This window comes from Oncorhynchus masou, chromosome 23 (genome assembly GCF_036934945.1).
Source record: "Oncorhynchus masou masou isolate Uvic2021 chromosome 23, UVic_Omas_1.1, whole genome shotgun sequence".
Lineage (NCBI taxonomy): Eukaryota > Metazoa > Chordata > Actinopteri > Salmoniformes > Salmonidae > Oncorhynchus > Oncorhynchus masou.
This window is the reverse complement of record NC_088234.1, coordinates 59201969-59215948: the sequence shown is the minus strand read 5'-3', so window position 1 is coordinate 59215948 and position 13980 is coordinate 59201969. Positions and strand designations below refer to the sequence as shown.

At 44.4% G+C, this 13980-nt stretch overlaps 1 protein-coding gene across 1 annotated transcript in view; it reads left to right on the top strand.

Moving 5' to 3' along the window:
- The window catches only part of LOC135511125 (zinc transporter 6-like), a 76972-nt gene that overhangs the window by 52557 nt on the left and 10435 nt on the right, over positions 1-13980 (top strand). Inside the window, exon 10 of the mRNA XM_064932688.1 lies at positions 11278-11326. Within this exon, the coding sequence (XP_064788760.1) occupies positions 11278-11326 (49 nt within the window). The remainder of the gene's footprint in view (positions 1-11277; positions 11327-13980) is intronic.

Here is a 13980-nt window from a genome sequence, read left to right as displayed (position 1 = left end):
GTGCCATTAATACAGGTAACGAGTGGAGGACAGGGGAGCCTCTTAAAGAAGTTGTTACAGGTCTGTGAGAGCCAGAAATCTTGCTTGTTTCTAGGTGACCAAATACTTATTTTCCACCATAATTTGCAAATAGATTCATTACAAATCCTACAATGTGATTTTCTGGATTTTCTTTCTCATTTTGCCTGTCATAGTTGAAGTGTACCTATAATTAAAATTACAGGCCTCTCTCATCTTTTTAAGTGGGAGAACTTGCTCAATTGGTGGCTGACTAAATACTTTTTTGCCCCACTGTATACTACATTCATTTTTAAATGCATGGGTTTATTGGTGTTAAAATACACCAGTTAGGCTATTTTGGACGATCAGGCTGATAGTTGTTTTTGTGTTTATGCTTTTTTTCATAACGACAAGTTTGAATGTCGGACAACAATGGAATATTAGTGATGTCACTGTGACAACTGTCTACAGACATGTAGATAGACGTAGTATAAACCAGCCTTTAGTCTTAATCTTTGGTTGAGTACACTGCCGTACTCGGTCTGTTCAGCACATGGCCTCATCTGAATCCTTAAAGAGATGGGTGGGGCGAAGGCTTAAGAGGGTTTGAACGATGCTGAATGGGTGTCGGCAAAGAGCTCTCCAGTCGGTGTACTAAATCATTCAAGGGCCATTTTCTCAAAAGTGGGGTGACATGTTAATCAACTTTGAAAGCAGATATACTTTCCAATTGTTCCTCAACTGTAGTGTATGATATACAGTGCCTTCAGAAAGTTTTCATACCCCTTGACTTTTTCCACATTTTGTTACATTACAGCCTTAATCTTATAATTAAAAGGAAAAGTACAACAACAAAAAACTCAGCAATCTACACACAACACCCCATAACGACAAAGCAAAAACAGTTTTTTAGAAATGTTTTGAAATGTATTACAAATAAAAAACAGAAATACCTAATTTACGTAAGTATTCAGACCCTTTGCTATGTCACTCGAAATTGAGCTCAGGTGCATCCTGTTTCCATTGATCGTCCTTGAGATGTTTCTACAACTTGGAGTCCACTTGTGGTAAATTAAATTGATTGGACATGATTTGGAAAGGCGCACACCTGTCTATATAAGGTCCCACAGTTGACAGTGTATGTCAGAGCAAAAATCAAGCCATAAGGTGGAAGGAATTGTCCGTAGAGCTCAGAGACAGGATTGTGTCGAGGCATAGATCTGGGGAAGGGTACCAAAAACATTCTGTAGCATTGAATGTCCCCAAGAACACAGTGCCTCCCTCATTCTTAAATGGAAGCAGTTTGGAACCGCCAAGACTCTTCGTAGAGCTGGCCGCCCGGCCGAACTGAGCAATTGGGTGGTCACTCGGACACCCATCCAACCTGACAGAGCTTGAGAGGATCTGCAGAGAAGAATGGGAAAAGCTCCCCAAATACAGCTGTGCCATGCTTGTAGCAACATACCCAAGAAGACTCGAGTCTGTAATCACTGCCAAAGGTGCTTCAACAAAGTACTGAGTAAAGGGTCTGAATTACAGTACTTACGTAAATGTAATATTTCAGGGTTTTTTATAGCAAAAATTTCTAAAAGCCTGTTTTTGCTTTGTCATTATGGGGTATTATGTGACGATGAGGAGAAAAACATTTAATCAATTTTAATTATTGTACAATTATTGTAAAAAATAAATAAAAAAAACATTTAATTATTATTATTTTTTACGTAAGATGGAGCCGGTCGGTCACAGATCATTTGTTTATCTTAAAATGTAAATAGAAATTATACTTTATTGTATTAATTGGTACGAATAAGAAATATTGTAAAATGAAGAGCCAATTGGTGGGAATGAAATGGAACAAGTCCCATCCACTAGATTCCTCAGTTTTAATTGATGAAACGGTATCCTGGAAAGATCATATTCAATTTGTCTGCAGCAAAGTGATGAAATCTGTTGGTATAATCAGAAAGATTGGTGATTTGGTTTATCAGGCTTGCTTCCTAACTCTATAGCTTAATTTACTCATGTCTCATTTACTGTAACATTGTCTGGGTCAGTAATGTTGTGTCTTTGGACTATCATTAAAGTGAAGACTGTTTTATTATCAAATCAATTCTCTGTGTAATTATTACGTGATTAAACTAATAATGTAAACATTAATTAACTAGGAAGTTGGTGCACTACTGGAAAATGTGAGTTACTATTTCCCGAATTTAACTCTCTTCAGGTACTTTCATACCTTATCGATTACAGTCACTTATTAATATATTATTACCTCATCAGGCATTCTGAATGTCGCAAACTCTTGGCTATCTGCATGAACCCTAGCATAAATGATGAATCGGCGATATATGAATTGGTTTAATTATTAATTTACGAACCAAATAATCACACAAAATTACATAAACACACACACAGGATAGGTTATGCATTGAGTTCTACATAATGCAATGAGAAGTCCCTAGTGGACATAATGCAATGGTCGTTCGATAGCGAAATGTTCTCCTCTCGTCTTCCTCTCGTCTTCGGTCGAGGTTCCTAGACTATTTTACATATACAGCTGCAGACTGTGAATGTGTAGTCTTTAGTTTTGTAGATTTCTTAACCATTCGTGACGTTTGGACTGCGTCGTTACGTCCTCTGGTCTTTGTAGAGATTTTCTTCTTCTGTGTCGAAAGTTTCAGAGTTCTAGCCATTGCGTCCCTCTCAGCTCATGCTGTTGGTCTCGTTGGCCTATTGTAAATTTAGTCAGAAATGGGTTTTATACACTCTGGAAAAAGGGGGAGTTCCATGACGCCGGTGTAATGTCTGTGCTCACATAGGCATCGCCACTGACTTGGTTAAGACTTTGTATGAAAAACAATTCTCTCATTTAGAAGGCGAACATCAGATTACATCTTCTCACAAATAGTTTAATATTTAATCATATATGTTTCCCCACATTTGGATATGAACCTGACAACTGGGAAATGTATACATTCAGAGATCGTTATGTTGTTATAGTGTACTTCATGAGATCCCCAAGCACAGCTGATCTCACATAATTGTTCTTCGAGTACTCACGCACCACTCCAACCGCATGGATTTCAGAAATATTGTTTCATTATTCAACCTTTTGATGTTCGAGTTTTGGTGGAAAGAATGTCATTGTTCTACAGAGTAAATCCTCTCTCAATACTGCATGTCCAGGCAGAGAGTTTCTGCAAGGAATTTCTAGCCGTCATAAAACGGCCAGCTTCACCCCTCTTCCCCTCTGCGGGAGAGATTGGGCGCTATAAAGCGGGCCCACTTTTTAACCTGATCCTTCAGATCTGAACAGGAGATAGTCGTGATAGTACATAGGCCTCCTACCTACACAAATTGCTCATCATACAAAAAAAAATACATTTGCAAGACTAGCTGCCGCCTCTAATTAACTGGCTCTAACTGCACCTTTGTTTAAGAAACTCAATATCATGTACTTTCATCTACAAATACTAATTTTGTATAAACCCTTCAATGGATTCTTCCAGCTCAATTCTGAAATCCATTTCTATACAGTGCCTTGCGAAAGTATTCGTCCCCCTTGAACTTTGCGACCTTTTGCCACATTTCAGGCTTCAAACATAAAGATATAAAACTGTATTTTTTTGTGAAGAATCAACAACAAGTGGGACACAATCATGAAGTGGAATGACATTTATTGGATATTTCAAACTTTTTTAACAAATCAAAAACTGAAAAATTGGGCGTGCAAAATTATTCAGCCCCTTTACTTTCAGTGCAGCAAACTCTCTCCAGAAGTTCAGTGAGGATTTCTGAATGATCCAATGTTGACCTAAATGACTAAAGATGATAAATACAATCCACCTGTGTGTAATCAAGTCTCCGTATAAATGCACCTGCACTGTGATAGTCTCAGAGGTCCGTTAAAAGCGCAGAGAGCATCATGAAGAACAAGGAACACACCAGGCAAGTCCAAGATACTGTTGTGAAGAAGTTTAAAGCCGGATTTGAATACAAAAAGATTTCCCGAGCTTTAAACATCCCAAGGAGCACTGTGCAAGCGATAATATTGAAATGGCAGGAGTATCAGACCACTGCAAATCTACCAAGACCTGGCCGTCCCTCTAAACTTTCAGCTCATACAAGGAGAAGACTGATCAGAGATGCAGCCAAGAGGCCCATGATCACTCTGGATGAACTGCAGAGATCTACAGCTGAGGTGGGAGACTCTGTCCATAGGACAACAATCAGTCGTATATTGCACAAATCTGGCCTTTATGGAAGAGTGGCAAGAAGAAAGCCATTTCTTGTGTCACTACAGTCCCTGGTTCAATTCCAGGCTGTATCACATCCGGCCGTGATTTGGAGTCCCATAGGGCGGCGCACAATTGGCCCAGCGTCGTCCAGGTTTGTCCGGGGTAGGCCGTCATTGTAAATAAGAATTTGTTCTTAACTGACTTGCCTAGTTAAATTGAATGTTTTTATTATTTTTGTGGTGTGGTTATCATATAAGCCCATGGGCTATCAACCACATCAGCCACACAAAAGTTTCGGGTCACTTAGAAATGTCCTTGTTTTTGAAAGAAATGCAACTGTTTTGTCCATTAAAATAACAGAAAATTGATCAGAAATACAGTGGAGACATTGTTAACGCTGTAAATGACTATTGTAGCTGGAAACGGCTGATTTAAAAATGGAATGGAATATCTACATAGGCGCACAGAGGCCCATTATCAGCAACCATCACTCCTGTGTTCCAATGGCATGTTGTGTTAGCTAATCCAAGTTGATCATTTTCAAAGGCTAATTGATCGTTAGTAAACCCTTTTTCAATTATGTTAGCACAGCTGAAAACTGTTCTGATTAAAGAAGCAATAAAACTGGCCTTTATACTAGTTGAGTATCTGGAGCATCAGCATTTGTGAGTTCGATTACAGGCTCAAAATGGCCAGAAACAAAGGACTGAAACTCTTCAGTCTATTCTTGTTCTGAGAAATGAAGGCTATTCCATGCGAGAAATTGTCAAGAAACTGAAGATCTCGTACAACGCTGTGTACTACTCCCTTCACAGAACAGCGCAAACTGGCTCTAACCAGAATAGAAAAAGGAGTGGGAGGCCCCAGTGCACAACCTTCCTACCTTCAGGCTATGCTCAAACCCTACACCCCAACCCAAGCACACTGTTCTGCTTCCTGTTCTCTTTTGGCCATCCCACCCCTATGGGAGGGCAGCTCCCAGTCAGCCCAGTCCAAGCTCTTCACTGTCCTGGCACCCCAATGATGGAACCAACTTCCTCCGTAAACTAGGACAGCGGTGTCCCTGCCCATCTTCCGAAAACACCTGAAAACCTACCTTTTTCAAATAGTAAATAATCCCCCTCCTCACTTGCACTTGACCACCCCACCCACTCCTTCGAGCTCTGAAAGAAGCTTAGACGGGGATTACACTCTAGGGGGTTAAATAATCCCCCTTCTCACCACAACCCCCCCCCCACCCCCTCTAGTTTTGACTTTGCTGACAGCTACTTTATTGCTTAAAAGTGTACTTACTATGCCTGTGGTATGTGGTTGTCTCACCTAGCTATCTTAAAAAGAATGCACTAACTGTAAGTCTCTCTGGATAAGAGTGACTTCTAAATGACTACAATATCAATGTAGTCATTTAGCAGTCGGTAACAATCAGGGTTAACCTTGTCGCTTCCGCCTATCATTGAAGAACATAATAGGTCATGCCTGCTAGAATATTTTATGAGGGCTATGGGTATTCCATTAATTGGGAGAGTCATTATGAATACATAGTTATAATATACATTACATAGAATGTGTGTTCATGTGGGCTGAGTAAACGCGTAACTGAAAACATACAAAAAAACGAAGTAAAGTACTTCTTGGTACTTTGAGGCACTTTTCCTTTTTAGAGCTTTCAAGCTCCATCTCCTTTCCTCATTTACCAACCGTCTGTGGATTATGACATTGTAGGTAGATTGGAGAAAGACTGCCACTTATGTATTGTGGTCAGTTTGTATTAATTAAATTAAATTCTAGTGGTTGGTGGGGTCTAGTTAGGGAGAGTCTGAATACAAACAGTGCAGCTATTCCCTCCGCAAGGCTATCAATCAAGCTAAGCGTCAGTATAGAGACAAAGTAGAATCTCAATTCAACGGCTCAGACACAAGAGGTATGTGGCAGGGTCTACAGTCAATCACGGACTACAAAAAGAAATCCAGCCCAGTCACGGACCAGGATGTCTTGCTCCCAGGCAGACTAAATAACTTTTTTGCCCGCTTTGAGGACAATACAGTGCCACTGACACGGCCTGCAACGAAAACATGCGGACTCTCCTTCACTGCAGCCGAGGTGAGTAAAACATTTAAACGTGTTAACCCTCGCAAGGCTGCAGGCCCAGACGGCATCCCCAGCCGCGCCCTCAGAACATGCGCAGACCAGCTGGCTGGTGTGTTTACGGACATATTCAATCAATCCCTATACCAGTCTGCTGTTCCCACATGCTTCAAGAGGGCCACCATTGTTCCTGTTCCCAAGACAGCTAAGGTAACTGAGCTAAACAACTACCGCCCCGTAGCACTCACTTCCATCATCATGAAGTGCTTTGAGAGACTAGTCAAGGACCATATCACCTCCACCCTACCTGACACCCTAGACCCACTCCAATTTGCTTACCGCCCAAATAGGTCCACAGACGATGCAATCTCAACCACACTGCACACTGCCCTAACCCATCTGGACAAGAGGAATACCTATGTGAGAATGCTGTTCATCGACTCCAGCTCGGCATTTAACACCATAGTACCCTCCAAGCTCGTCATCAAGATCGAGACCCTGGGTCTTGACCCCGCCCTGTGCAACTGGGTACTGGACTTCCTGACGGGTCGCCCCCAGGTGGTGAGGGTGGGCAACAACATCTCCACCCCGCTGATCCTCAACACTGGGGCCCCACAAGGGTGCGTTCTCTGTACTCCCTGTTCACCCAAGACTGCGTGGCCACGCACACCTCCAACTCAATCATCAAGTTTGCGGACGACACAACAGTGGTAGGCTTGATTACCAACAACGACGAGACGGCCTACAGGGAGGAGGTGAGGGCCCTCGGGGTGTGGTGTCAGGAAAATAACCTCACACTCACTGTCAACAAAACTAAGGAGATGATTGTGGACTTCAGGAAACAGCAGAGGGAACACCCCCCTATCCACATCGATGGAACAGTAGTGGAGAGGGTAGTAAGTTTTAAGTTCCTCGGCATACACATCACAGACAAACTGAATTGCTCCACCCACACAGACAGCATCGTGAAGAAGGCGCAGCAGCGCCTCTTCAACCTCAGGAGGCTGAAGAAATTCGGCTTGTCACCAAAAGCACTCACAAACTTCTACAGATGCACAATCGAGAGCATCCTGGCGGGCTGTATCACCGCCTGGTACGGCAACTGCTCCGCCCACAACCGTAAGGCTCTCCAGAGGGTAGTGAGGTCTGCACAACGCATCACCGGGGGCAAACTACCTGCCCTCCAGGACACCTACACCACCCGATGTTACAGGAAGGCCATAAAGATCATCAAGGACAACAACCACCCGAGCCACTGCCTGTTCACCCCGCTATCATCCAGAAGGCGAGGTCAGTACAGGTGCATCAAAGCTGGGTCCGAGAGACTGAAAAACAGCTTCTATCTCAAGGCCATCAGACTGTTAAACAGCCACCACTAACATTGAGTGGCTGCTGCCAACACACTGACTCAACTCCAGCCACTTTAATAATGGGAATTGATGGGAAATGATGTAAAATATATCACTAGCCACTTTAAACAATGCTACTAGGCTACCCTGGGGCGGCAGGGTAGCCTAGTGGTTAGAGCGTTGGACTAGTAACCGGAAGGTTGTGAGTTCAAACCCCCGAGCCGACAAGGTACAAATCTGTCGTTCTGCCCCTGAACAGGCAGTTAACCCACTGTTCCCAGGCCGTCATTGAAAATAAGAATGTGTTCTTAACTGACTTGCCTGGTTAAATAAAGGTAAAAATTAACTTGTAAGTCGCTCTGGATAAGAGCGTCTGCTAAATGACGTAAATGTAATGTAAATGTACCTAATATAATGTTTACATACCCTACATTATTCATCTCATATGTATACTTATATACTGTACTCTATATCATCTACTGCATCTTTATATAATACATGTATCACTAGCCACTTTAACTATGCCACTTTGTTTACATACTCATCTCATATGTATATACTGTACTCGATACCATCTACTGTATCTTGCCTATGCTGCTCTGTACCATCACTCATTCATATCCTTATGTACATATTCTTTATCCCCTTACACTTGTGTATAAGACAGTAGTTTTGGAATTGTTAGTTAGATTACTTGTTGGTTATTACTGCATTGTCGGAACTAGAAGCACAAGCATTTCGCTACACTCGCATTAACATCTGCTAACCATGTGTGTGTGACAAATAAAATTTGATTTGATTTGAGAGTCAGTCCACCGAGAGACTGAAGTGAGAAGAGTGGAGGCCCCACACACACCTACGAGTTGTGTGTGATGCCCTCCCAGTCACCCCATCCCAACCCCTCAGATAGAGCCCCTCTCCACTCTCGCCAATAACACCCTTGAATCTTAGCTATAGTGAGAAACAAGGAATAGTAATGACTCGACATCCTCTCTTAATCTTTCCAGAACTCTTATTCATTTTACAGCAGGTTTGCAAGTCAAAATAATAAATACAATTACATTGTAGTATTGTTAATCCTTCCTTCCCTTTCTCCCAAGCCAAATCCATCCCTCTCCACCTCCCCCTCCCTATTTTCTCCCCCCTTTACCCAACTCAAGCCAAGCTTGTCCTAACACACCCTTGTCCCAAATAAGCATGTCCCTACCTCCCATCCTTGCCAAGCTCAGCGTGTCCCAACCTCCCATCCTTGCCCACCCAAGCTAAGCTTGTCCCAACCTCCCATCCTTGCCCAGCCAAGCTAAGCTTGTCCCAACCTCCCATCCTTGCCCAGCCAAGCTAAGCTTGTCCCGACCTCCCATCCTTGCCCACCCAACCTAAGCTTGTCCCAACCTCCCATCCTTGCCCAGCCAAGCTAAGATTGTCCCGACCTCCCATCCTTGCCCAGCCAAGCTAAGCTTGTCCCAGCCCTCCCATCCTTGCCCACCCAACCTAAGCATGTCCCGACCTCCCATCCTTGCCCACCCAACCTAAGCTTGTCCCCACCTCCCATCCTTGCCCACCCAACCTAAGCTTGTTCCGACCTCCCATCCTTGCCCACCTAACCTAAGCTTGTCCCGACCTCCCATCCTTGCCCACCCAACCTAAGCTTGGCCCGACCTCCCATCCTTGCCCACCCAACCTAAGCTTGTCCCGACCTCCCATCCTTGCCCACCCTCCTTACTGTACCTCCGGCACACTTACACCCATATACCCTATTCACCCACCCTCCTACAAATTCATATTCACCATCCCTCACCCTCCCATTCATATACACAAACAAACACACACACACACACACACACACACACACACACACACACACACACACACACACACACATACATACACATATATATATATATATATACACACACACACGCGCACATCCATAGAACAGTTGTTGACATACACTTCATGGCCAAAAGTAAGTGGACACGCCTTCAAATTAGTGTACTCTGCTCTTTCAGCCACACTCATTGCTGACAGGTATATAAAATCGAGCACACCGCCATGCAGTCTCCATAGCATAACATTGGCAGTAGAAATGGCCTGTACTGAAGAGCTCAGTGACTTTCAACGTGGCGCCGTCATAGCATGCCACCTTTCCAACAAGTCAGTTTGGCAAACTTCTGTACTTCTGGAGCTGCCCGGTCAACTGTAAGTGCTGTTATTGAAGTGGAAACGTCTCAGGGCAACAACGGCTCAGCCGCGAAGTGATAGGCCACACAAGCTCACAGAACGGGACCGCTGAAGTGTGTTGCGCATAAAAACTGGAAGCAACGTCAGCACAATAACTGTTTGTCTGGAGCTTTATGAAATGGGTTTCCATGGCCGAGCAGCCGCACACAAGCCTAGATCACCATGCGTAATGCCTATTGTTGGCTGGAGTGGTGTAAAACTCGCCACCATTGAACTCGGGAGCAGTGGAAACACGTTCTCTGGAGTGATGAATCATGCTTCACCATCTGGTAGTCCAACGGACAAATCAAAGTTTGGCGGATGCAAGGAGAACGCTAACTGCCCCAATGCATAGTATAAAGTTTGGTGGAGGGGTAGTAATAGTCTTTGCCTGTTTTTCATGGTTCGGGCTAGGACCCTTAGTTCCTGTGAATGGAAATCTTAATGCTACAGCATACAATGACATTCTAGACGATTCTGTGCTTCCAACTTTGTGGCAACAGTTTGGGTATGACAATGCCCCCGTGCACAAAGCGAGGTCCGTACAGAAATAGTTTGTCGAGGTCGGTGTGGAAGAACTTGACTGGCCTGCACAGAGCCCTGACCTCAACCCCATCAAATACCTTGGGATGATTTGGAAAGCCGACTGCGAGCCATGCCTAATCGCCCCACATCAGTGCCCGACCTTTCTAATGCTCTTGTTGCTGAATGGAAGCAAGTCCCCCGCAGCAATGTTCCAACATCTAGTGGAAAGCCTTCCCAGAAGAGTGGAGGCTGTTATAGCAGGAAAGGGGGGACCAACTCCATATTAATGCCCACGATTTTGGAATGAGATGTTCAACGAGCAGATCTTCACATACTTTTGGTCATGTAGTGTAAACAACTATATTTTCCATCCTGAATTGTCTTTTAGAGTATAGATTGTATTTGTGGGAGGGGGAAATTATATTGTCTCAATTTATGTTAAGCTGGTTTCGGCCATCACTGGATGTAGCCTTGTGCGTTGTTATTTTCTACTGAGGCTTGTTTCTAGTCTCTTTCACTTATCTACCTAAACCACTAGTCTACATTTCTGTGACATAGACTGAGAGGTTTGCTCTATAGCCATTTGTGTTTAAACATCCCAGATGGCGGTGGGGATGCTCTAAAAGAATATCTGTGCCCTCCTCTGGTCAGTCATCTGTGAGGGTAAGCCATCCTGTGGGGTGGACAGCTCAGAGGACACGCTCTGCTCAAATAGCACTCAGGCTTCTGTTACCGCCGCAACGAAAGACGTATGGGAACAGACTGCAGATAAGGGCTGCTAGAGTGATGCTCTCCGCCTGTGTCTAACTCTTACCCCTGTCGTCTGTCTCTGTCTTCTCTCTCCCCCATCCCCCCAACAGCTGCCAGCACCAGTTGGCTCCAGGAGCATGTCGCAGACCTAAGTCGAAGGTAAGATCCCCTTTCAGTGAGTCATCCTGCTGTTTCGATCCTCCTTGTTTTTCCCTTTAGTCCACAAGTGGACAGTTTCCCTGCCAAGAATCCCTCAGGAGATGGATGCACCACAGTGTGTGTGTAATATAGCAGTCTAAATGAAATATACACGACATGGAATGAAGTATATTCAGCAAAACTTTACCGAGTGTCTTTGTTAGGGAAAAGTATTGGCTTAATTGATTGAGCTTGGGATGTTTGTAAGGTATGAGAAGCAAGGGCTTGTGTCATGTCATTTCCCATGGATTAAAATGACCCCCTCAGGCCAAACCTACCTGTAGCGGTCAGAGGTGAAACTCTTATCTTCCCTTTCACTTCCACCATATTGTGCTGTGCGCCCTCGCCCTGAGGTGAAGACCTGCTGGATGCTTTCAGTTCCTGCTCCTGGCCGTCACCTCTGGAGACTCTGTGCAGTGAAACTCCTCTCCACCCCTCATACACTATCTTCCAGGATGATGAATCGCCTCACTTGTTTTGTCTAAATAATGAATGTTGGTGGGTTTTGTTTCAGTCCAATGTTAAGATCATCTTGCACCTTTACAGTCTCTGCTGGTGCCCCGGTATGGAACCTGCCCACTCAGGAAGTGGAAAATCACAAAAGGCTGAGTCATGTTTAGAGTAGGAGGACTCATTTGAAAAATAACACCCCCCTCCCCCAACCTCCTAATGGGATATGTGAATGAGCTGCTTAAGGTCAGGTGAAACAAGCCGCTACCTCATTGCAGGGCCGGCTATATTTAGCTTTTCTTATGCAGGGCTTCCCTCATGGCTATAATAACCTGAGAATGTTTACAAACATACATGATCCCATAGAATAGACCAGTAGCACTCTATGAAACACAACTTGGCCTAAGTAAGATTGATTCTGTGACTGTGCAGTTGGCCATGACTGAAGTCTCAATCGATTTATAAAACCCCAAATATGATGAAGTTGCTTTCTGACACATTTCCTCCTGAATAGAGAAATATACATACAATCCTACCAGCGGAGGCTGATGGAGGAGCTATAGGAGGATGGGCTCATTATAGTGGCTGGAATGGAATCAATCACCCATTCCAGCCATTTACAATGAGACTGTCCTCTTATAGCTCCTCCCACCAGCCTCATCTGAATCCCACCCACTTCAGATTACCTAGGGAAACAGCACCTATTATATACAACAGAGTAAAGTTCTGATTGATCTGAGTAGAAGGCACAGTGAACAGGATTTCCCGGATGACTTTTACTCATCGTTTTATTATCTGCCATAATTGTGTCATGCATGTCTGTGGACCACACTAGCCTTTCTGGTGTTTGGTGGGTAGACATTATATAACCCTTGGAGCTAGTCCATGGTGTACTATTATTTGGGCAACTCCGTTTAGTCTGTATTTATAGTCAACATACATCATATCAAGTGTTTGTTTGTCTCACCATAATCCCACAATTTCTGTCTCCAGTGGGTTGGATTAAACAAACTCTGGAACAAAGCTCCCTCTATCCACACAGTGTTCTCTCTCCTTTTGTCTCCCTCCTACTCTCTCTCTCTTTCCTTCCTACTCTCTCTCTCTAGGCAGTGCCGGCCGCACAGACTGTGCAGACAGGCGGCCAGGGAATCACACGACCGTTTCCCAAATACTCAAATTATATAATTGCAGCGGGGAGATAAAGAGATTATTGGGATTGTAAATCCTGCTTCCAGCTCACCCATCACCCCCCCCCCAAAAAAAATGTTGGCTTCAAATTGAGTGACCGGAGGTCAAGCTTCTTTATGGTAATGCTTTTTCTTTAAAAAAGTATGCCTATTGTGTCCTTGTTAGACATCAGAGGACTAGTATCCTTGCATGTCTTCTATGAGGTTCACGTTGGACAGTGATGCAGTTTAAACACAGTATATAGAATTAATCTTCTCAGTATTTATCTAATCATGATCTATTCCAAATAATGATATGCCAAAATCTGTGTACATCGCTTCAAATAGAAAACGGGGATAAATGGGGGTGCTCGGCGTCGCGCTGGCCAAATGGGAGTGCTCGACGTCTTGCTGGCCAAATGGGAGTGCTCGGCGTCGCGCTGGCCAAATGGGAGTGCTCGACGTCGCGCTGGCCAAATGGGAGTGCTCGGCGTCGCGCTGGCCAAATGGGAGTGCTCGGCGTCGCGCTGGCCAAATGGGAGTGCTCGGCGTCGCGCTGGCCAAATGGGAGTGCTCGGCGTCGCGCTGGCCAAATGGGAGTGCTCGGCGTCGCGCTGGCCAAATGGGAGTGCTCGGCGTCGCGCTGGCCAAATGGGAGTGCTCGGCGTCGCGCTGGCCAAATGTGAATTAACTTGTTTCCCTCTACTGATGCTGATGAGTATGCTGTATGGTCTCAGACACAGCACCCCTCTGTCTGAGCAGGCCGTCACTTCCTATCATATAATCACGCCTACTCCGACAGGCTACACCTCCTAATGCACTGAATTAACATTTCTGAATAAACACACATGACTGATCTGTAAACCATGCGCACTGTCTCATCTAAAAACAGCTGTAAGAGGGGGTTCCATTCACTATAGGGATTTGTTGTTGTTTTTTATTGGGAAATGAGAGCAATGTATTTCTTTCAGTCGCATGCTGAAAAGCAACACACATGAA